General features: G+C 42.0%; 1 protein-coding gene across 5 annotated transcripts; it reads left to right on the plus strand.

The window, feature by feature from the left end:
* The first annotated feature begins 223 nt into the window (after nucleotides 1–223).
* RBM39 (RNA binding motif protein 39) lies at nucleotides 224–20,281 on the plus strand. Of its 5 annotated transcripts, none has more exons than XM_075572547.1 (18): nucleotides 224–345; nucleotides 514–638; nucleotides 3,809–3,869; nucleotides 5,587–5,636; nucleotides 6,787–6,981; nucleotides 8,707–8,772; nucleotides 8,862–8,912; nucleotides 9,820–9,937; nucleotides 10,316–10,468; nucleotides 11,150–11,287; nucleotides 11,901–11,966; nucleotides 12,173–12,377; nucleotides 12,608–12,685; nucleotides 13,134–13,166; nucleotides 13,671–13,797; nucleotides 14,237–14,342; nucleotides 19,158–19,236; nucleotides 19,326–20,281. In XM_075572547.1, the coding sequence occupies exons 3-18, from the start codon at nucleotides 3,819–3,821 to the stop codon at nucleotides 19,424–19,426; spliced, it is 1,617 nt and encodes a 538-aa protein (XP_075428662.1). In that variant the 5' UTR covers nucleotides 224–345; nucleotides 514–638; nucleotides 3,809–3,818; the 3' UTR covers nucleotides 19,427–20,281. The 5 variants fall into 5 exon arrangements, with proteins under 5 accessions (XP_075428662.1, XP_075428664.1, XP_075428663.1 ...); XM_075572549.1 differs by having other exon boundaries at nucleotides 13,716–13,797; XM_075572548.1 differs by lacking the exon at nucleotides 224–345 and having other exon boundaries at nucleotides 352–638.
* The last annotated feature ends 4,136 nt before the right edge of the window (nucleotides 20,282–24,417 follow it).

A 24,417-nucleotide genomic window follows, 5' to 3' on the forward strand; every position in this document is an offset into this window, starting at 1 on the left:
CGTGTATCTTCATTTACTGTCATTATCTCGTAATATTATTAAGTCTGCGTGTTTTTCTACCGTTGGCCAAGACTAGAGAAAGACAGAGAACCCGGTGGGGTTTGTGGCGGTTAGTTAAGGCGGGAAAAAAGTGCCCGCGTGACCACCACCCGGCCAGGCCGCGAGCTCCCAAGCCTCCCCCCTCCAAGTCTCGCGTCTCTGCCTCGCCCGCCCCGCCTCCTCCAGTCTCGCGCCCCGGCCCCGCCTCCTCCAGTCTCGCGGGAACCCCCCTGCGACACTGCCTGAGAAACCCCGCGCGCGATCCTGTGAGGGAGAGACTGCCGCCGCCATTTCAGGGAGTCGCAGGTTTGCCATTACGCGGCCGAAAAAAAAGCTTCCCTCCCCCCCTTCTCTCTCTTTCCTTACCGAACACACGGGTCTGTGCTCGGCTGTACCCCCACCTCTCCTCCCTACCCCCTCTCACCCCATCTTTGCCGCCTTTTCCTTTGTAACGAAGGGTTGTTCTTTTTTTAGTTCACTCGAAGTTAAAAAAAAAAAATACCAAAAACCCGCGCCTGAAAATCTGGGCCTGGCTGAGGCCTGCGATCCGGATCCGAGCGCAGAGTAATAATCCCCGGGCTGCGAGGAGGGTCGCTCAGGTAACAAGCACACGCCGCGGCACGGCCAGGCTCCCGATCCAATGTTTTATATATATATATATATATATATCCGATCGGAAGACTGACCACGAATTAGCTACCCGTATTTATATATTTATATTGTAATGCGTATTTGTGATCATATTTAGATTTACGTGTATATACATGTATTTATATTTCTGTGTGTGTGTATATACTGTGTGTGTGTGTGTGTGTGTGTGTGTGTGTGTGTTTATAGATATATACTGTGTGTGTGTGTGTGTGTTTATAGATATATACTGTGTGTGTGTGACGCACGTTGTGTGCTGATTCCCACAGGCCCCGATCCCCGCTTGTTGTTGTGGTTGACCCCCCCCCCCGTTGCTCCCCATGTACTGTAGTTATTTCTGTGTGTTTTCGGGGGATTGGGTCGGGGTGTTTGCGCTGCGGTCCCCAGGCCGCCGCCCCGCACGTGTCCCGCTAACTGCGCACTTCCCCTCCCGCGTTACATCGGGGAGCCCCCCCCCCAGCAGCGAGAACACGCGTTTATTGTGGGTGTTTAATTCGGATTCACGCAAAACAGTATGTGTGTATATATATTTTCTTGCACGTTTGATTCCACCACTGTATATATTTATATTCTGTTATATCATGTTGGATGTAAGTATATATACAATTTGTGTCGTATGTTATAACGTAGGATGTTACGTGATGTATTATATCATGAGTGACTATAGATCTAGTAACAAATACAAAGGACACAATGGGAAGAAGTTATTTATGATTGTCACGTGTATTACTGCCGTGAAGCGCTGTGTACATTAATGGCGCTATATAAATAGACATACATACATACAATTCCCTACCTTATAACATACACACCAAACTATATTCACATCATGTTATGACTTACAATACACATTTTAATAGTGTATTGCTATATATATATATTTATTTCCTTTTCCCCGCCCATCTATAAAACGTGATGTGTACATAACTCTATATATCTCAAATGTATGTATTTCTTTACATGTATATAACATTTTTTTTTACATGCATATTTCTACTTCACCATATAGGTAGTAACACATTATCCAAAAACATGTTGCCCCGCGCAGGTGTTTTCGTGGTATTGAGTGTGTGATACAATCACAATCCCCCGTTGTGATACAATCACAATCCCCCATTGTGATACAATCACAATCCCCCGGCGGTTTGTTATATGTTCACGTGTTACTATATTGGGATGTTTCCCAGAGCCCCTGTGTATCTGCACAACCTGTATAACCAGGTTTGGTCGCTGGCCTTTAGTTTGCATTCTCCCCGCCCCGCCATATTGCAGACTACGTGTAAAGGGCAAACTAAGAATCACTTGCCCGGGTGTCTTTATATGTGAAACGTTTCATCCAGCCTGAAAACGCAAATACAGTCACAGGTGTGAGATATCGCCGGGCGGCGAGGAGCGTGCGCTGTGCGTCGTATTCTCAGAGTGAAGTCAATCTCGCCAGTATAGAGAATCTGGCTAATTGGCATATTAAATGAAATTGCAATGCTCGTTGTTTGATTAGCTAATGGCTCGAGGACTCGCCGCGGGGCACGTTTTGCATTTGTCTGTATGGGGGAGAAAGTAGTGATGTCAGGTTTTGTTAAAGGCAGTGACGTAAAGTGGCTGTAACAAAACAGCCCTAACTATTTAGTTGTACATCCCAGAAGAAGCCCTGGTTCCTGGGCTAGAACAAAATGGCTGCTGCTTTATGGAATATTTCTGTGGCACCAGGTTAAAGTTTATAGCTCAACTCATTTAACCCCATTATTGCAAGAGGGCAGTCCCTTCTGGCAGCTGAGGAGTTAATTACTGTGTCTTGTGACCAACAGTAATATGTCCCAGCCACATTCCCACTCCTGCTATCCTGCTGATCTGTATCCCCTGATCTATGTATATTGCTTAAAGAAAGTATAAAGGAGGCATCCTGCGGTCAGATTATCCCGGTGGCAGTTTGTTCTTTCAGTTGCTTTGATATTTTGCTCTTTTTGCACGTTTGAAAGATATCTTGAGACTGGGTCTTCACTGCCTATAAGGTTTTTCCATAAATATCTGGAATAGCCGATTGGTTTTCTACTGCATTAATATGTTAAATTACTTGGTTTGCCTCGTCAGTGTTTGGAGAATTTGTGCTGTTATGTAAGACAGGCTGTTTCTATTGAGAAAGTGTCTGCTACAATTGTTGTAGGTGGTACCCCACGGTGGGATACCTATTCAGTCATTCATCATATCTGTATCCATTGATACTTGAACCGCGCTTGTAGTGCGCGCGAAGGATGACGTCACCCGTTGCCGTCGGCACTAGCTAAAGTTGTATTTCGCTTTCGGGCGACCAGGTCTTTGGTTCAGAGGCTGTCACATGTGGCGACAGCCTCTGAAAAAATCAAATTTGACCGTTGTCCAGAGTTTGCGTCGCGCTTACTATAAGCGCACACCACGGCGGCAATACATTTGTTTTGCTGTGGCGTCGTGTCGCCAGCACTATAAGTGCAGCCTTAGTTCATAGTGTTTGGGAGCACCTGTTTGTAACGGGTAAAGGAAGTACCTAGATCGGATTGATCTAAGGGAACAGGCCAGAAGAAGGGGCTAGGAGTCCCGAAACGTTGCCCCCTGTTTTATCCCCCTCCCGCTCTCTTTCCCCTTGTCTATCCCTACCGTGTCTCCCTTCCCTAGTGCAGGTTTCCCTGTGTATATTTATGGATTATGTGATATAGCGTTGTGTATGTCTGATTTGTTATTTCGCCCACATCGGTATTATGGATATGTATGGATGTTTGCTCCATGTTAATTTCAATATATAAGTAAAGACAATATATTTTTGACATTTTATTATCGTATCTTCTTTGAGTGTTTGGAACACATCCATGTTCTACTGTGTATATTGCTTGTTGTGGTTGCTAAGGAAGAGAGCAGTGTGCGTGTGTGTTTTTTTTTTAATTATTATTATTTTTTGCCCGTATTGGAGGGGGGGGTGTGTCAGTATTTCTAGTATCACAGACGTGCTGGTGAGAGATCAGAGAAGCGATCAGGGAATTGACATGTTTAACGTTGTGCAACAGATGCCGTTGTCAAAGGACAAAGAGGAGTGTTGGTGAATAAGCCAATTCTGTTCTTTGCTAACGTGGTACTTTTATGTTTGTTATTCTAGATCTACAAACATGGCTGATGATATTGACATCGAAGCAATGCTGGAAGCTCCTTACAGGAAGGTGAGAAACATATGCCAGTCGCTTTTGTTTTTCAGAACGTAGTTTATTCATGAAACTACTGCTGAAATGTAAACTAACACCCCTGGAGCCCTCATGACTTATCCTTTGGCGATGTTACGTAACTTGCAAAGTAAATATTTACTGTTGATGTCATTATTTTGTGCAGTAGTTACACTTCAGCGTGATAAATAAATGCCCATCTATCTCTTTTTGTAGACTTGCCTAACGATATATCACCTCTACTCCCATGAATTCACCTTTGATTCCAGTGTGAACTGTCAATCATAAGGTAGTAATTGAGTGACGTATCGCTGTACCGTGGTCCCCTAGGTAAAAAGACTTGCCTAAGAACTGCCCAGCTCCTGTTTGGCATAGCAACAAGGTGAATGCAGTGGTTTTTGGGAAAAAACAAACAAACATGTGGGGGTCCAAGAATATCCACTTTCACCAACTGAGAGCAGTGCAGTTCAGCAGTTTGTCTGCTCCTCTTAACAGACCAGTTTAGCATTTGTAATCACAAAGTAAATGAAGGCTGGTGATAAACCTCACAAGAGGACAGGAAGCGGTCAACCTCGGAGTAAAAAAAATACCAAAATTCTTGGATCCCTGCCAAGACATACTCCTTGTAAACAAGTCCGTCTCTGCAACCACAGTTGTGATAGCTGCTGTCCTGAGCCTTAAGTGCAGCTCAAATGTAAATGCAGAACTCAAACTCCCTAAAATAGTATGGATTCTTATTTTTTACATTAGTGCCAAGTTGCTACTTTGGAGACGCAAATGTTATTCCTCCCCTCTTCACCATGGGTGGTGATTGCCTTACTATTTGCATGCATAAATCACAGAAGGCCCGATATTAATTGTGCTCACTTTGTAACTGGTGTCTTACAAGACCTTTTTTGTTTTAGTTCATACCGTGGTCTTATTACCACAATAAAGTGTCTCTTGGACTAGCTATTAGTCTGTAGTGGCGTAGTAATGTTAATTAATCAACTAGCCTTGGAGAAAGTGTTTTAAATGCTTAACTTCATGCACCCTAACTTAACATGGATGTTCTCCGTGTAAACCGGTATGGCAGTAAGGAAATGTGTAGGCTGGACAGGTGCATAATTGCTGACTTTTCTTGGGAGTCGACGTTACTAAAGCAGTGTGAATCCCTGTTTGCTTCAGGGCGAGATGTGTGACAGAGGTGGCACCAAGCTCTTACAGTCCCAACCCTCCAACGAAAATGGGCGAAGATCACAGGAATGGCATCGGTCACAGGAAATCGATAGTGGCTGGCTGCTAGCATGGCCGCTTGGGGCTTAGGCAAACAATAGCCTTGGTACTGACCACAAGGAGCACAGCACCAAATGAGACCTTAAACCAATACTACTTTTCCACATTTAAACAAAATGACAGCATTTTACCACTCAGCGCTACAGAGCTACAGGATACTTTAAACCAAGCCAGAACTACATGAATTGTATTAGTATATACTACTAAAAACAATGTTGTATTAGTTAACTGTAATTTATATAGATGACTTTACATCATAGTGAACTGCTTAAACAAGTTCCCATGTATATTTTTTTTTGTAGCTTTCCACATAAGTTTTAATAGTTACTTAGTCATTAAACTTTTTTTTTTTGTATTCTCTCATTCCAATTCCCTTTACCCTTTGACCACTTGAAATAATTCCACTTCGCCCTCATGATGTTCTTCTATCAACCCTGCTTAGGATGAGAACAAGTTGAGCAGTGCCAATGGACATGAAGAACGCAGCAAGAAGTAAGTGGCAAACAGTATTACCTTAACGGTTCTTTCACTCGTGTTGATATTGAGGTAAAGGCAGCTTATTGTACCCCCTTTTTACTGGCATCCATATTTCTTTTGTACGTCCCAAAAGTACATTTATGGTCCACAACACTGAGTAATTTAAGGAACTATGATTACAGTGGTCGCTGTATAGGACAGATGACATGACCACAATGTCCTTTCCGTGGTGCCATGAAAAAGGTGGGTCCTACAAAACAAGCCGAAGTCCATGATGTGCAGCGTATGTCCTAACCTTCAGGGTGCCACTTTTCATGACATGCCAGAAGTGGCCAACTCCAGTCCTCAAGGGCCACCAACAGGTCAGGTTTTCACGATATCCCAGCTTCAGCATTGGTGGTGCAGTCTTCGCCTGAGCCACTGCCTGATCCCCCTGTGCAGGGATATCCTGAAAACCTGACCTGTTGGTGGCCCTTGCGGACTGATTGTCATAAGGGCGCTGAAGCGGTTTGCATGTTGCCTGGTAATTGTTGTCCCTTCCCATTATCTCTTTAAACTTATGCTGCCATTAAAGGAAGGGCTATGGATGAATAATCTCCTCCCTGCATGTGCAACATGTCACAAGAAGTGATTAGGTCAAGATTGTAAAACCGCATTTGATTACTATGGGGACAATGAGAGTTAAAATAAAATACCTATACTTGCCTGATTTGTTGTGGTGTCATTGACCTAAATTAAACTTCCATTGTCATCAGTTCACTTTCTTTCTACGAGGTACTCCCCTTACACTAAACCGATTGTCTGGTTTGTGAAGTGTTAATCGCTGAAAGATATTCTGTAAGGTTGGAAAAACAATGTAAGTATTTGAGCAACTGAAAGGAGACCAACAATAGCAGAAAATAAATTGAGACAGCAAGTAACAATTTTTAGATGACTAAAGACTTTATTTATATTGGGGGAAGGTGTTAATTAATGCTTTATTTAAATTGTCTATTCCGGTTGAGTTTAGTAATGAACGTAGCACAACTCAACCCATCTCTTGAGCAGTCTTCAACAGAATGTGAAGTCGGAGATCAGTAATTCATGTTCAGTATCCGCTCCTTACTGAGTGCTCTGTCCATTTGTAACTTTGACAATAACCATCTGTTTTTGTCTAAATTTGAAGGAGAAAAAAAAGTAAAAGCAGGAGCCGCAGTCGAGAGAAAAAACGCAGCAGGAGCAAGGAACGTAAACGCAGCAAAGATCGGGAAAGGAAGGGTAGTAAAAGCCATGAACGGAAACGCAGCAAGAGCAAGGAACGGCGAAGGAGCCGCTCCAGAAGTCGAGATCGCAAGTTTAGAGGCCATTACAGAACCCCTTAGTATGTATATCCTTTCCAAAGTCCTAACTAGCAGAAGCGCCCCGGCGCCTTGTTCAATTGAAGGGCCGGCTATTCATATCGTTGCTATCTTGGCCATTGCCTCTCGGGGTTTTTAATGATTTGTTTTTTTTTACCATGTTTGAAGCAAGGTGTCTCTAGAGCTGAACCGTGTTGATTTCAGCTCTGGGGACCCCCCTGTTGCCAGAGATACATAACTTTGAAGTGGCTGGGCACCCAATATAATTTTAAGCGGGCCAATAGGAAGCCACAACGTCATCCCTTGCAGATTCCTATTGGCCCACAAGACTTTTAAACAGGAGAGAGATGACGACTGCTCCATTGCATGTAAATATATATATATATATATATATATATATATATATATATATATATATATATATATATATAGCAACTGTAAATATTACTGTATGTTCATTTGCATGTCTTAGACAGGTCTGCAACCCTGTCTTTCCCCATTGTCACCCATATATATATATATATATCTCAAGTAGTTGAAATGTTACAAGCTTTCAAACTTCTGGACCATCAGGTGACCCAAAGGCTTGTAACATTTCAACTACTTGTTGGTCCAATTAAAGGTATCATACCGCCTCCTCCCTCTCCCTCCTATGTTACTACAGGGAAGAAAGAACCAGCCACGCCCCGTGCACTTGCAGAAAAAGTTGCTGAACGCTCATGCTTGTAGAGTTGGTGACGTCGCCACTCAAGCATGAGCGCGGCACGGGGGTCAGCCTTAGGCTGCGCTTATAGCGATGGCTAGGGCGCCTGAAAACAAAAGCATTGCCGTAGTCGCGTGCGCTTATAGAAAGCGCGACGCGAATTCTTGAAGCCGATCAAATTTGATTTTTTAGAGGCTGTCGCCACATGTGACAGCCTCTGAACCAATCAATGGCCTGGTCGCCAAAAGTTAAATTCTAACTTTCGCGGTTGGCGACGGGTGACGTCACCTGTCGTGCGCAGTATAAGCGCGGCCTTAGGCGCAGTGACAGTACGTTCCCCAAGGTCGCAAGGATAGGGGACACTGGTATTCAAAGCAGGTTGTCCCTCTTGCAAGCCAGTGACCTTCTATTGATCTCCTGCTTCAGCCTTTTGGGATAAGTTTTGGTTTATTCTAAATGCCCAAAACGCATTTTCCCTTGCTATAATCAAAAGAGAATGTTCTAGAATAACTGTGCTATTGCATTTTTGTGTACGTTGTATTCAAATACCTTTTGTAATTGTAAACTGCACGATGTGTATGCACAAATGACCAGCCAATTGTATTTACAGAAGTGCTCGTAGGCGGATTAATCATGGAGAATTGTAGGTTTGTTGCAGGTTTTTTTTTTTTTTGTGGGAGCGACACAAGCTTTCCAGGAAGAATGGTCATGTTTGGCCACTAAAGGGTATCACAACTTGCATCCAATCCTTGTAAAACGGAAATACAAGTAAAAAAAGTATATTTAAATTGCTTCTGTTTTAAATCTGCCAATTTTGTGGAGATGTGTGAATGCCTCATGGTGCATGCACATGAGACAGGTGAGGGGTTTGAAAAGATAAAAATGAAAGGTGCAGAAAGATCAGAATATATCCCTTACATCTGTACAATGTAAAATCCTAAATGAATTTGTAATTGGGTGATTTCAGGTTTGTAGATTTATGTACAGGTCTATATTAATCTGTAAATCTCTCTTCCTAATTGTAATTTACCCTTTTCTGTCCTAGTTCTGGACCAAAATTTAGCAGTTCTATGCGTGGGAAGATGGGCGTGCAACACAACGCGAAATTAAGGTTTGCTCATTTACTGATTCAGTATGAAAACTGTCTCAATCACAATTTATTTACTTAAAATAATTTTTGGTTACTTTTTTGTTATCCAGGCGTCGATCAAAGAGCAAAAGCCCTCAAAAGAAAGAGAAAAGCCCTGTAAGGTATGTGTCGTAATCTATGTATATAGGTGTTGGGTAACTTAGAGTTACTGACCGTTTATTACTGAGAATTGTGCAATAAATTAGACTGTATTAGCCCTGCGGTTCTCCGTTCATAAGATACAGAGCCCTGTAGAACATGGTCTTGGGAATGGATACATATGGCTACCGAACATTTTTAGAGAATCTGCAGAAGCCGAACAAAAAAATGAATTGCCTGTATCCTAGTTAGATTTTGAAAGAAAACAATGTATGCAAGGCTGCATTGTAATGACTTTGGCTTTACTTCCACGTTGGGGCGATTGCTGCTAGACCCATAAAGTTGTTGCACAGCAATGAAGTGGAAAAGGGATGTTACTTTATGCATTACTGAGACATTTATTACAGGTGACCTGTACAACAACTTTGCGGCGTCACGTTAGTGGTATGTTTTTGTAAATGTGGCGGTTTGACTGAATAAAATGGCTGCCCTTCCCAAAGTAGTGTAGTAAAGAGGCCCATGTGTTACAATGAAACATTTTTGGAGGTTTCCGTTTTCATCCATTTTAGCCAACGCCTAAGTGTTTTTGTGGGGGCGGCGCCTTGGGACACACTGATCTTATAGCTCGTAATATGGTAACCAGATTCACCAATGCACCCAATAATATTATCTTTACAGTGATTTTATCTATGTAGGATGCAGTGGAAAGATGACTACTCATATTTTGCTGATGCATCTTCCTCTTTGGCAGTAAAACAACCCTAATGAAAGTGTTGTTTTTTTTTAAGGCATATTGTTAATTATCCAGTGCTGTATATCTTTAGTGCCCCAATTTTGAATGACTGGTGCATTTTAAATATCAAGGTAATTGAAATGGGGGGGAAATATATGTAATGTCTTGGATCTAGTGTTTTCTTTAAATTTTTTTAGAGAACCAATAGATAATCTGAGTCCTGAAGAAAGAGATGCACGGACAGTGTTCTGTATGCAACTTGCCGCAAGAATCCGCCCAAGAGACTTGGAAGAGTTTTTCTCTACAGTTGGCAAGGTAAATGACTGTTTATGTGATCACAATGTCTCGGGTCTGTCCTAGCACGTGCACAAACATACATCCGGTGATTGGGGCAGTTTCACTACCTTATGCTGATTGTTGCATGTAGAAGGCCCTTGTGTGCCGTGCTGATTGCAGCTGCGTTCAGATCTTCCTCTTCTGTTTCTGGTGGTGGTGTGAGACATTTGATTTTTGCCAAAGTAGTTGTGTCCCTGAAGCATGTCTATGGCCCTCAGTCACTGATATTGACACAGTAAGGGTTAGGCAGTTTTGACTTTTAAGCATTTTTTATAAGTTGTAAAAAAAAATAAAAAAAACCTATAGTTGCTACATTACTGGTTGTGTAAAACAAACTACAATGTGTTTCTTCCTTAGGTCCGTGATGTGAGGATGATTTCTGATAGAAATTCCAGGCGTTCAAAGGGCATTGCCTATGTAGAGTTTGTGGATGTGAGTTCGGTCCCCCTGGCGATTGGCTTAACTGGGCAGAGAGTCCTTGGAGTCCCAATCATAGTGCAGGCTTCCCAGGTATGTACTGTGCTACGTTACCATTTTGTGTTGCGTGGTCCTAATGTCTGACTTCTGGCAACTTCTAGCAGTGTGCATAAATGCTGCTTTGTTGCTGACAGCTCTAAGGGTATGGAGTATGGTATGCATATAATGCCTGTGGTGCATATGATGCTGCCATGTTCTAGAAGAATTGTGAATAAATGCATATTCAAAGTAACGCTGCATGTTTTATTAAGAGTGAGTTGCAAACAAACAATATTCCCCGGCTCCGTATTATTAAAATGGTAAAACAATTGACAGGTGTCCTTTTTGGATTTAATGCTGGCCATACCTTTTTCTTTCTTTCAGTCATTTCGTAGGGAATTGCTGGGAGTAGGTGACCCTGTTATAACATCTGAAGAGATCTAATCTCAAAAACCTCATGGATTATCTGGGATGTTAGGGATATGTCTGATTACAAAGAGCATTCATTAAACACCGTTTGTTTTCTAAATTGTGCACTTGCGTTTAGAAATTGCAATCTAGTGATTTTAAATATATTGAATCTTTTTGTTTTACCTTCTGCTTGATTCACATGACTGTATGAATAGCTCCAGGTGATGGGTTTGCTTGGCCTTCCATGACAATATGTTCACGGTACAGCTATAAACCATATATTTAAAGGAGTTTCTCATAAGTGTAAATCTACTTTTGTTGCAGGCAGAGAAAAACCGAGCTGCTGCGATGGCCAATAACCTTCAGAAGGGAAGTGCGGGGCCAATGCGACTATATGTGGGCTCCCTACACTTCAACATAACAGAAGATATGCTGCGTGGCATTTTCGAACCATTTGGCAGAGTGAGTTCACAGGAAAGCTCAGACTTTAAGAAGTCTGCTTATTTTCAGCAGCACCTAAAGCTCCAATCCCACGTGCGGGTCACTTGCTTCAGCCTCGCTCTGGCAGCCACTAGGAAGCAGTGGCCGTGGGAGACTACATTGCAGCTTCCTATTGTCTGGTTCCCACAGTCCTTTGTTTCTCCTTGCAAGGAGAAAGTTAAAACAAAGTAAAGTTTGGTACTTGGTGGTGGGGGGGGGGGGTGCGGGAGATAAAAGGGGGTGTTTCCATGGGTTAACTCCGGGGGGGCCAGGTGCCACGGGCTCTCCAATCACAGTACCGCTTCAAGGCTCGGCCACGTGATTGCTTCAGTCACGGATGGCAATGCGTCAGATAACGTACTGAGCTCCACAGGACGAGCGCGGGACGTGATCTGCCCTGGCAAAAATTTGCTACTGTCATAGGGCTACCCAAAGGGTTAAAGTGTTGCTATTCTATTTTTACCAAATAAAAAACAATTGTCCCTGCAGAACTTTGGCCTTGTTATTTAACAGGCTGGGTTTGTTTTATTTGGTTCTTCACTTTTTGGAAACCAGAAAAAAAGCTCTAAACTAAACGCAATTGTTTCTGTGTTAGATTGAAAGTATCCAGCTGATGATGGACAGCGAGACCGGCCGCTCCAAGGGATACGGGTTTATTACAGTGAGTGACCCTGGAATATCTGATAATTTTCGTGCCCTAAAAATGTAATGCGGTTTTGCCAATTGCGTGTGCGTCTGCGGATTTGCTCAGGGTTGGGGTGCGACTGTGAATTTACTTGGGGGTGGGGGTGCGACTGAATTTGCTCGGGGGGGGGGGGGGGGGAGCATGCACCACTATTGATTTGCTAACTGTTTGTGTTGCTGTAGTTTTCAGATTCAGAATGTGCTAAAAAAGCCCTGGAGCAGTTGAATGGCTTTGAGCTTGCGGGCCGGCCAATGAAAGTTGGCCATGTTACCGAACGTACCGATGCTTCAAATGCCAGCTCATTTTTGGATAGCGATGAACTGGAGAGGACGGGAATTGACCTCGGAACCACTGGTAGACTTCAACTGATGGCAAGACTTGCTGAGGGTATGTTATGCCAGAGGAGCTGGGCCACGTTCTTCCCTGCTGTCAAATCCTGTTTGTATGCATTTGTCCAAAGACTTTATATGGAGTCTAGAGGCAGTGTAACCCTTAAAAGTGGCGGGTGATTTACTCAGCAGCTGAGAAACAGGAAAGCAAATCTTTCTGCAGACCGCTTTTCTATAATGTAGCTTTCGAACCGGAAGCATTTTTTCATGCGGTTTATTCTGTTACAGGTACAGGTTTGCAGATACCCCCTGCTGCTCAACAAGCTCTACAGATGAGCGGCTCTCTGGCTTTTGGTGCTGTAGCAGGTAAGGAGGCTCCGATATTTACATAGTACTCCAAGTAATGGGGCTGTACATCAATTGGTACATTTTTTAATACACTAACACTAGTTTCTCTGGTTCTTTAGTTGTGGTGTTTTTCACAGTAAATTTTGGATGACATTTATCGGAGTTATAAAGCTGAAATGGGTTTTGATCACTTTTAATTAGAACTTTATGTGATGCATTTGTTTTTACAAAGGAATTTATGCTTTTGTCTTCACAAATACTTTGTCTCAAGCCATGATCTTCAGTTCAGGTGAAGTCTGATATGTACCTTTTCTGAGTACTTATTTAACGTTGACACATTTAAACGATTTAATATCTTGCCAGTATTGCAGTTTAGTGATATCATTCATATTCATCAGAATAAGTCCTAATTTCTCTGTTTTCTAAATGATGCTTCTAATCACTCTTTTACACTCTTTATTGTCAGAACTGCAGTCAAGGATTACCCAGCACAGTGAAGGTAAGGCTCACGTGTAAAGAAAAGTATTGCATTTGCCGCGCAGGATAGAAATGCCTGTGGGCTTAGTTTTGTTATGAGAGAATTTTGTTTGCTTATGTTTTTACTTCAAACATTTCAGCCCTATTGGGCAGCAGACCCAGTTTCTGAATGTATCATTGCTGTTAGCGCTTAGACATTGCAAATAGTACAGAGATCTGTTTTTTTCCAGGAGATATCTAGGCAGCTGCAGGGAATATGAATACGGCGCTTGCGACTGCAAATCAGTTTCCAAGCTTTCCGCTTTAGGCGCACGCACTAAATGACGAGCGTGTAAGACTCGCTGGTCAGTAAAAACAAACATTGTGTGGCTGGGAAACCATTCCGTAGCTCGTTAATATTAGATATATGCAGCTTTGCATTAGCTTGTTAATGCTGTTAGTGGGCAGCTTTGAAGGTGGCTGTAATTGCAGTTGTTTTTTGCTTTATTATAAGTGCAATATCTCTGAAAACCGTTGTTGATTTTAGCTCTTGCTGCGGCTACTGCCTCTGCTGCTGCTATCTCATTGACAGCGTCCACTTTGCCAACACCAGCAAGTACTCAGCCACTCGCAACCCAATGCTTCCAGCTGTCTAACATGTTCAACCCACAAACGTAAGTATAACCAGGCTTTTTCTAGGTATATGGCTACTTGATACATTTACATATTCAAGTTAACGATGAGTATAATTGGGTGTCCCATGACGTTTGTGCAACATCTAATTTAAGGGGCACCTCGGGGACCTTATGACGTTACCCCAACATCAACTGATGTTTTGCTGCCTTGTTTTGTCAGCTGAATTTGTGCAGTGATGCCCCAGGCTTGAAAGTATAGCTCATTAAAAGAAGTATGGCAGCCATAAGGCTATACAGATCATATTATTCACCCATTATCTGGCACGGCGTAACGAGCACACCTGTAATGTATGTTAGAACAGGGCCTGACAGCAGAGATGGGTCAACATTAAACTTCTTGATGGGAAAAATTGACGTACAAAATGGTAGGGAATCTTCAGAATTATTGTGTGTAATTTTGTCAAACTTCCTGTTACAGAGAAGAGGAGGCAGGCTGGGACACCGAGATTAAGGATGATGTTATTGAAGAATGCAACAAGCATGGAGGCGTTGTTCACATTTATGTAGACAAAAGTTCACCTCAGGTATTCCATTTTCTTTTTTTACCTTGAGAAGGACAAAACCCAAGGCTTTGTCCATAGTGAAAGCCAGCACTACAGTGCTACTCGCCTTGCGAGCTTCCTCTCCGGCGATGTGGGCTGTTGGTTTTTGGAAAGCTAGGGAGTGGGCGTGGTCATGAAGTGGAGGGGCGTCTCATTTGCCTTCAGCAACTAATAAAAATGCATAATGCCATGCAATTCACAGACGTATTCTGCAAGTGTGTGTGTGTGTGTGTGTGTGTGTGTGTGTGTGTGTGTGTGTGTGTGTGTGTGTACAACACACACAAAAACATGCCTTGGGATGGGGGGGGGGGAGTATAAAATGTGATGCATTGTACACTACAAAAAAAAACAATTATACAAGTTATTATACAAGTTATGGACAATAGATCAGAAATTTCTCTCCATAAATTATCATTGATATTTCTGTCATGGTATGAATTCAAGGTTCACGTTTGTAAACCTCAGAAACAAATTTGCAATAGTTGAGTTGTCCTTATTCTCACACGTGAAAATCAACTGACAAAAAAAGAAATTTGAACAGTATCCAGGCAGAATAGCTTACCTAAATTTCCATTGGCTGTTAGCGGCTCACATGACCACTAGGATGTCTCGCTGCAATAGCAAACAAGTTTGTATCTTCTGCTTTTGGTATCCTTGTATCTCATGTGCAAGCTCGCGCTCACTATGGCCTTGCGCTTTGTAATACACATGTTTGTTGCGTGAGCTATGTAGCTCGCTCCATATCTTGCACTATGGACGAGGCCTTTAAAAAAGTCACTTTGCTTCTTAGTGCAGAGTTTTCCAGGTTCTTGCAGACCCCTTATATCCTTTGTGTGCGAACAGTTCAGGCAACCTTTGGTGGAGGTAAACACACAATCCCAGAAAGCTTAAGAACCCCTAAACCCCACCACATATACACAGCATATATATTTGTGTAATAAAAAAAAGTGCTACTGAGCGTGGCCGAATGTATAAATACAAAGGACAGAAATGCCCAGTGCTACATCCAAAGTACATGGTACAATACTTCAGTGCTAATCTTCTCATGAGTAAGGGTCATTTAGTTAAACCCTTTGGCCAAAGCGTTTAACTAAATGACCCTTACTCATGAGGTTAACACTGAAGTATTGTACTATGTACTTTGTCACTTTGGATGTAACACTGAGCATTTCTGTCTTTTGTTGTAACCTTTGGTGGCAGGCCGATCCCAGATGATATTGCTAACTGCCAATATTAGCCATTATTGCGCACACTTTTATATCAAGTATTTAAGCCGGGAGTAACCATTTGCAGTAATTTGCTATTTGCCGTGTAACTATCTTGTTTCCCCAATTTCGTATAACGCGGGCACAAAAAATATTTTGTGGCTTTCTTCTTTTTTCTATTATGAAACATGAAATCATTTTAGTTTATTCAATGCTGTATTTATTTATTTTATTTATAAAATATTTTACCAGGAAGTAATACATTGAGAGTTACCTCTCGTTTTCAAGTATGTCCTGGGCACAGAGTTAAGACAAATAATACATGGTTACAAATAGTTACATAAATGAACAGGGTATACATTATATACAAGACATTGCATGCACAGTTAAAGAAAATATATATTATGGGCGTATGAAACAGTTACAGACCAGATTAAAGTGTGAGACAGCCTTAGATTTGAAAGAACTTAAACTGGTGGTGGATGTGAGAGTCTCTGGTAGGTTGTTCCAGTTTTGGGGTGCACGGTAAGAGGAGGAACGGCCGGATACTTTGTTGAGCCGTGGGACCATGAACAGTCTTTTGGAGTCTGATCTCAGGTGATAAGTGCTGCATGTGGTAGGGGTGAGGAGCTTGTTCAGATAGGTGGGTAGTTTGCCCATAAAGTATTTGAAGGCAAGACAGGAAAGGTGAACTTTGCGCCAATCGAGTGATGACCAATCTAGTTCTTTGAGCATTTCGCAGTGATGTGTGTTGTAGTTGCATTGGAGAACAAAACGACAAATTGAATTGTAGAGGGTGTCAAGTTTGCTAAGGTGGGTTTGAGGTGCCGAGCCATATACTATGTCTCCATAGTCAATAATTGGCATTAGCATCTGCTGTGCGATACGCTTTCTGACCAGGAGACTTAAGGAGGATTTGTTCCTGTAAAGTACCCCTAGTTTGGCATAGGTCTTGGTTGTCAGGGTATCAATGTGCATCCCGAATGTTAAGTGGGAGTCAAACCATAAGCCCAGGTATTTCAAACTAGTGACATGGGTTAGGGTGGTGTTAACGTTGGTTCTAATCAGGAGCTCAGTCGCTGGAAGCTTTAAAAATTTAGTCTTGGTCCCAAATACCATTGTTACAGTCTTGTCAGTGTTTAAAAAACAGTTTGTTTTGGGAAATCCAGTTTTCGAGTCTCAAAAAGTCAGACTGAAGTATGTGTTGAAGGTCAGAGAGGCTATGGCTGTGTGCATATAGGATTGTGTCATCTGCATACATGTGTATTGAGGCTTCCTTACAAGCTGTGGGAAGATCATTAATGAACACTGAGAAGAGTAGGGGCCCGGAACAGAGCCTTGCGGGACACCACAGGTGATATCCAGGGGGTTGGAGTTAGAGCCTGAGATGGACACATGTTGGGATCTTCCCGATAGGTAGGACTGAAACCAGTTTAAAACATGCTTCCCTATTCCAGAGCTCTGGAGTTTGTTAAGCAGGATAACATGATCAACTGTGTCAAAAGCCTTTGCAAAATCTAGGAATACTGCACCAGTGAGTTGTCCCCGTTCCATTCCACACTGGATTTCATTGCAATCTTTTAGCAGGGTAGTTACGGTGGAGTGTTTGGGACGAAACCCAGATTGGAATTGGCTAGGGAAATTTGTCTTGTTGTAGAAATCGCTTAATTGGGAGAGGACACATTTTTCCATGACTTTGGATAGAATTGGGAGAAGTGAGATTGGCCTGTAGTTTGAGACAGTGTTTTTGTCCCCACTTTTGAAGATTGGGACAACTCTGGCAGTTTTCCAGGTCTTAGGGATATGGCCTGCAGACAGGATAGAGTTGACTATGGACGCAATTGGTTTGGCAATGGCTGGGGCACAAAGTCGTAGGAACCTAGATTGTAGTAAGTCGGGTCCACATTGGCTGCTTAGTTTTAGTTTGAGGAGCGCTTGTATAATCTCCTCTTCAGATACTGGGCCAAATTGAAAATTGTGGGCAGTGTTGGGAGAGGGTGGGACTGTAGAGGTACTCCCAGGATGAGATTCAGGTTTGTGGTTTGGGCTGCGTTTCGCTAATAAGTTAGTGATACACCCCACAAAGTAATCATTGAATGCATTTGCAATGTCAGTGGGGTTTGTCAGAGTAATATCCCCCTTAGTGATATTACTTGGTTGTTGATGGCTAGGAGCCTGGAATATATTGTTGATAACCTTCCAGAAGTTAGCTGGGTTTGATGTATTCTGGTGGAGATTGTCAGAGTAATATTGTGCTTTTGCGTGCCTTGTTTGCCTTGTGCACACGTTCCGCAGGCATCTGTAGTGATTGAGATCCTTGGTAGTGCCAGTTACTTTGTAGCTTTTCCACAAGGTATCCCTGAACTGGTAGAGGGCTATAACGTCAGGTGTAACCCATGGAAGGTGGGCCCCCCCGTACCCTTATTCTGTGCAGTGGAGCATGGGTACCGCAGAGTTTTATGAACTCGGATTGGAAATAGTCGAGCGCAGAATCAGGGTCGGGAATTAAATCGATTCTGTGCCAAGGGCAGTTGGTAAGGTCAGCCAGAAACTGTTGTGGGTTAAAGTTTTTAAATGTTCTAGTGAGGAGAACTTTAGGGCTTGATTGGGGCAGTTTAATTTTCCTTACAGTACACTATTGCATGGTCACTGAAAATATCAGGAAGGATGCCAGAGGATTGGTTTCTGCTGGGGTTTGAGAGAATCCAGTCTAGCAAGGAATGGTTATGCGATTTCAGGTTTATTCGTGTGGGTTGGGAAATGAGTTGCGATAGGTTAAGTGACTTGAGTTGTATCTGGATTTTGTGGTTTTTAGGGTCAAGCCAGTTGAAGTTGAAATCCCCAAGAACTAGCAGCTCACTCTTCTCATTCAGAGAGGAAATGGAGCCAAGAAATTGGGTGATATCAGTCAAGGATTGTAGAGGCGCTTTAGGGGGGCGGTAGATGCCAGCAAGCAAGATGGGCTTAGAAAAGGGGAGGCAGATTTTGCCAACTAGAGTTTCAAAAGAGGGTGGACTTGATGGGCAATTTAACAGTGTAAATTGTAAGGTGTCTGCAATATAAAATAACACCCCTCCTCCTCTCTTTGACCTATCTCTCCTAAAAATGGAGTATCCCTGAATGGCGATATTTGCATCAGGGGTTTTATGGGTTAGCCATGTTTCTGTAAGAACGATGGCTTTCGGTTTATGCATAAGGCACCATGCCCTTAGTTCGTCCAGTTTGGGCAGCAGGCTCCGGATGTTTATATGGGCGACAGATAGCCCTTTTTGGAATTTAAAGGTGGAATTCTCGGGCATGGGACAGAGCTGAAATGGGAGGACCTGGGTTAGGTTCAATATCACCTGCTAAAGAGAGCAATAGTATGAGTAGAAATTTGGGTATTTAAAAAGCAAGGATATACAAAGCATTGGCGACAAAACAGCCAGGCACTTCAATGCTAGTCTAATGAGAACTGCTGGTAAAGATAAACCCCACAGATGCTTTACGGCTAAAAATGTACTTTGTAGACTATTTTGCTTAGCAGTTGTGAAGATAGCACAGAGCGAATTGATGATATTTTATATATAAATATGTGCAATGTTTTTTCCAGGGCAATGTATACGTTAAATGTCCCTCCATCACGGCTGCAATAGCTGCTGTTAATGCGCTGCATGGAAGGTGGTTTGCTGGTAAGTGGGGTTTCCCCCTTTTTTTCTTCTTAGAAAGCACTTGTAGTAAATGTGCCCTTTATTTAAACTTTTTTCTTCCCCCCAAACAGGTAAAATGATCACAGCTGCGTATGTTCCTCTTCCGACTTACCACAGCCTTTTCCCCGACTCCATGACATCAACTCAGCTTCTCGTTCCTGTCCGCCGATGAATCAGACTTGAAAACCATTTTTGTACATAGCTTTTTTTTTTTCTGATCGAATTGTCCGAAGGTCTTTTTATTTAGATCCAAGTTAAGAGGAGAGGGTGTAATGTCTTTGTGTACACGTCTAATACCTTAAAAATAAAGAGAACGAATGCAATGTGTCATCTCGCTAGCATTCAAATACATTCATTTCTTGTGCTGCCTTACTATTGATGTAGGAATAGATTCCTTTGACGGGCAGCAGAGTAGGTAAAGGGGCAGTGGGGATTTTTTTTCTTAATTTACTTGCCCTTCAGAAGGGAAAGTTATGAAGAGCGCAACATGTTTCCATCTTATGTCAAATGTACAATCGGTTAACATCAAATCTGTTAGCGATGTGAAGCTACTCTTAGCGTGTGGTTAAACCTTGACTGTAAAGGGTTGTTTTTTCTTTATCACTTTTTGCTTAACCTGAGTAATTGGAGAGAAGAGGGAGGTTAGGAGAAAGTCAAATTGCCGATTTTAAATCTTGACGGTAATATTTAGATTTATGTATCTGTGAAAATTTTCTTTATTGTAAATAGTGTCCTGGTGTTTCTAAAGTACCAAACAAAATTTCAGCTGCATTTCCAGGCCAACAGGCTACTTTGCATGGGACTTATTCTGGAACACCACGGTATAACTATCCGAGGGAAATGCGGGGATATTTTGTCTGGTTGCATATAATCTTTTGCTCTTTTTAAGCTCTGTGAGCTCTGAAATATATTTTTTTGGTTAATTCCGTGTGTTTGACAAGACAGCTTGATATTTCTATCAAACAACTTTCATATTGCAACAATCTTTGTAAAGAATCTCTAAAATAAAATTCTCTTTGAAAAAACATTTTTTGGTAGTTAACTTTTGGTCACACAGTTGAAATGTTTCAACTGTTAGTATCTCCTCAACGACGATACATCTCCCTGAAGACCTTGGTAAATCTGGACTGTCAAAACGTCCCCCTTTTCCCTCTGAGATGTCATAAAGCCGTTTTGTAGCTTCCTATACATTTCACGAGGGACCTGTCCCGGTTCTTTGGTCTTTGATCACAGTAACTATGGATGCACACCAGTTACTCGGATAAACGTCATCGGATCCATTGATTTTTGTTTAGTACAATATTTGCACATATTAACCCTTGCCATGTGTTTGTGCTGCGGATCTGTGCGAGTCTTGCTTTGGGCAGTTATTTTTAGCTGGTGTAACATTTAGGAAATTCTGTATTGACCATTTCCGTTGACCTGCATCATTGAACAGATTCATTCTTATTTCAATGGTTTTGGATTTTTTTTTAATGAGTTACTGAATTATAGGAATACTAGCTGAAAGTACTCGGCGTTGCCGAGGAATTGTAAAAAGCCAAAAGTACTAAGATTTATAAATGAAAAATGATTTTTGAATTTTTTTTTTAGTTTCTTAATGTAAAAATATACTTTTTTTTTTTTAATTGTAATACAGTTGGCTAAACTTTTGTTTTTTCCATCAGTTGCAAAAACATACATACCCAAGCACACAGCAGATAAGATTTCATATACAATAATAACTAATATTGCTCAGGTTGGAAAGAATTTGTAAACTAGAGCAGCTGAATGTACAAATCGGATTGTTCAAGAGGTTACTCAAATTAAACAGTTCAAAAAAATTAATTTAAAAAATGGCTTTCCACCTTTCCAATGAATTCTGTATTGCTCAATTAAATTGATCCAGTTTAATACAGACATTTAGGCACGTAACTATATACATTTTTCAGATGTGTGTACTAACTCGGGTGCGTGAAGTGGGGAGCTGGGGGCGTGGCTGGTATAGAGGCCCTGCGCTTTCCCGAAAGCATTTAAAATAGATGCCGGGGATCGCGTGAGGCCTCTAACTTTTACTTCCCTTCCAGAAACGCGTCTGTGAAAGCGGTAAAAAAACAATTACAATGTGGGTTCAGAATAACAAGTGAGTTTTTATTGTATACAGGTGTACACAGGGAGAAAGCTTACACAAGCTCTCTGTAGGAATACAATTGCAGATAATACTTATACCCAATATTAGCATCTACGCCCCCTTTATGGGGTGGTGACTTGAACGTCATGAATAATAACAAACTTATAAGAAAAACAACCTAAACTCCCAAGAATCCTTATGCAGGCACTTATCTATCGCTCTAACTTTTACCCTATATTTAACTGACACCTGGAGCTTGTTAACTAGAACCTTCCTCTAGTGGGGTTACTGGATAGAAACAGGAGAAGTAGTTTCTTATCTCAACTGGTGCTAACCTTGAGGCCCATGCATTCCTATCTTCCTTTGTAGCTGCAGGCGAAGGCCGGTCCACAGAGAGCGAAAACTACATTCTCACTTCTTTCATAACCTGAACAGACAAAATAGCTGCTTAGAGCCTAGTGCTGCCTCCTTGAGACCCCCCCCCCCCTCTCATTTCACAGTTCCCACTTTTTATTCTTAACACTTGTTTTGAGAATTACTGGCATGATGTTAGTCCAGAGACGCATAGGGTTGCACTTTGGTGTGCTCCTGCATCTGATAGTGCTTGTTGATATCATGATTATGATACAAGGAGGGAAAAGAAAGACTGCCTTTCCCTGTTACAGTCTCGTATAGCGCTGTAGCCAGAATATCTTCCAAAGTTAGGTCGCCATCATCTTTCTTCGGGAGACTGCAGATGTCTGTGTTTTCCTCGTCAGAAAGGAGGGCCATCATATCAGTGGGAGAGGTAACACATTTGTGGATCAGACTTGCAGCAAGTCACGCACACAGATAAAGACAAACACACAACAAAGCATTCATCAGTTTCACTCCCAGGGATCCCTTGTGCCATCTCCACCTTTCCTCAATCTTTCCTGTATTTCTATCTTTTCTAGGTCATGTTCAACCATACCACTTTGATCTTGGATAAACACTGTTGTTTGATGACAAACGCCCCTCCTTTGAGGAAAGTAGATAGTCTAGAGCCATTCTATTATGTAGTGCCATTAATCTAATATGAACCTGTTCTTGGTTAAGTGAATTAATAGCTGAGGTGATGTGGTTAAGAATCTCGTCTAATACATCTGTAAGCATATTGCATTTATCATACAGTAATCTTACTCCTACACTTGGGAACAAACTAGCCCAAAATTGTTCCTTCCGTAGACTACTTCTTAATCCTGCGGTGTCCTTATTTGTGAGGGTCTCTCGTTTCTCATTCGGCCAGTGGCTAATTCCTTGGTTATGATAAAAGCATGTAGACTCTAGTCCCAAATAACATGATCCAGGTCCAGCTGCGGGGTAATACTCTATAGGCCCATTTTCCACAAAGCCAATATACCTCTCTGGGTAAACTAGAATTTTTGCAAGCATTTTTTTAATGTATTAAAACTAAAATTAAGGCCACATCTTCCCTCTACATTTTTAACCCTGGGCTGTAAATACATTTTTACACAAGTTTCATTGGTTGGTGGAGGTACCTGACCCATAAATTGTTGTTCCCAGTATAATTTATATAAAATCCACCTACTGGGACTTCATTTAACAGTGGCACTCGGTTTCGTGATCCAGTAAAATTTCCTGAAAACAAATTTAAATTGATACTCCCATTCCTAAATTCGGCATCAGTATAAGGCATCCCCATACAGGGAGCGGTTTGTGTATGTGGTATGTATCCGCACACCCAACAGGATTTATTTATCCCAGATTTGTTATATATGGATCTACAAGCGTATTATCCTTTTTCCAAGGTGTTAGATGCAAGTCCCTCTGGTATCTTTTAGGAGTGCTAGAGTATGGGAGAGTAACATTGGTTGTATTCCCCCGTGACCCATTAGCCCAGGTCCCATTTGTCACGGTGACTTTATGGCAGGCTGTAATTTACACCAAATATATATAATATATATACAACTGGGACTAGACTTATATATGATAAAATATAATTTATTCCTTGATAAAGGTGAACACAACAGATATACAAATAACAGGCAAAATATGGACACTTACTTAAAATGGAAATGATGAAACGGTCATATCTGGACTGGCAATTCATACAGCAATCTTCATAGTCATCAAGACACCAAAGACATGAAAGACCTCTGGCATGAAGACATTGCATAGCGTTTCTCTCAGCAATCAAGATGGTAGAGAACAGACACAGGATAAAGGGTTGACCACAGATTATATACGTTTTGTAACCCTTTCCTTAACATTAAGTACAGGTGATTGGTTTTCAATTACCTCTAGCCACTCACTGATATGGGAACACATTTTGATCCATGCCCCCCTGCTAATTGGCACATGCGCAGTAGCACTCTGGGGTCTCATTTCTGTAATCCCACATTTGCATCAGGAATGCCAGCTAGTCTACCAAACGGAATATCTGGCAGGAAACCCTTTGTTGTAAGGTGTGAAATGGGACACTTATAGCCTGCTCTGGTTTGAGTCATCTCCGCCCTCCTGTAAACAGTGTAGGTGATAAACTCCTTTGAACAGCACTTAATTTCTAGACATTGGGACGCTTCTCTGACCATCTGCTACCTAATGACCAAGGGAATTTCCTCTGGTTTTATCCATACCTTGGGACACAGTATTAAAGATAAAATACAAACATATTAAAATATCCGGTTCCGTTGGGTCCAGCAGGTCCAAACTTCCCAGTTCTCGATGCCGGAACTGGGACACCCTATGGTCCAATTTGCGACTTGCTACGACCTTCGGAACCGGAGACACACAAATACACTTAAACCCGTTTCTCATTTTAATACAAAAATCACGGTTTTTCACTAAGTCCCCATTGAAAACAACGGGCTCCGCCGCCATAGACTTTCAATGGCAAACCGCCGCCGTTGGCGGCTATGGAAATCTGCCGCCATAGACTTTCAACGGGGCGACACCGCCGTTGAAGTCAATGGGGGTTTTCCGTCATAGCCGGTCAATGGAGATTGGCCGCCATTGGAGTATGGGAAAAGTCCCGAACTTTCAAGGGGGTCCATACTCCGTCGGGTTGGTCC

This window comes from Ascaphus truei, chromosome 15 (genome assembly GCF_040206685.1).
Source record: "Ascaphus truei isolate aAscTru1 chromosome 15, aAscTru1.hap1, whole genome shotgun sequence".
NCBI classification, from domain to species: Eukaryota; Metazoa; Chordata; class Amphibia; order Anura; family Ascaphidae; genus Ascaphus; species Ascaphus truei.

What these genes read in the sequence shown, in the direction of transcription:
- RBM39 (XM_075572547.1), top strand. Translation starts at nt 3,819, where the DNA reads ATGGCTGATGATATTGACATCGAAGCAATGCTGGAAGCTCCTTACAGG. An exon ending in CATGAAGAACGCAGCAAGAA is followed by an intron (nt 5,637 to 6,786) that starts GTAAGTGGCAAA and finishes CTAAATTTGAAG; the next exon opens with GAGAAAAAAAAGTAAAAGCA. An exon ending in TTTTCGAACCATTTGGCAGA is followed by an intron (nt 11,288 to 11,900) that starts GTGAGTTCACAG and finishes TTTCTGTGTTAG; the next exon opens with ATTGAAAGTATCCAGCTGAT.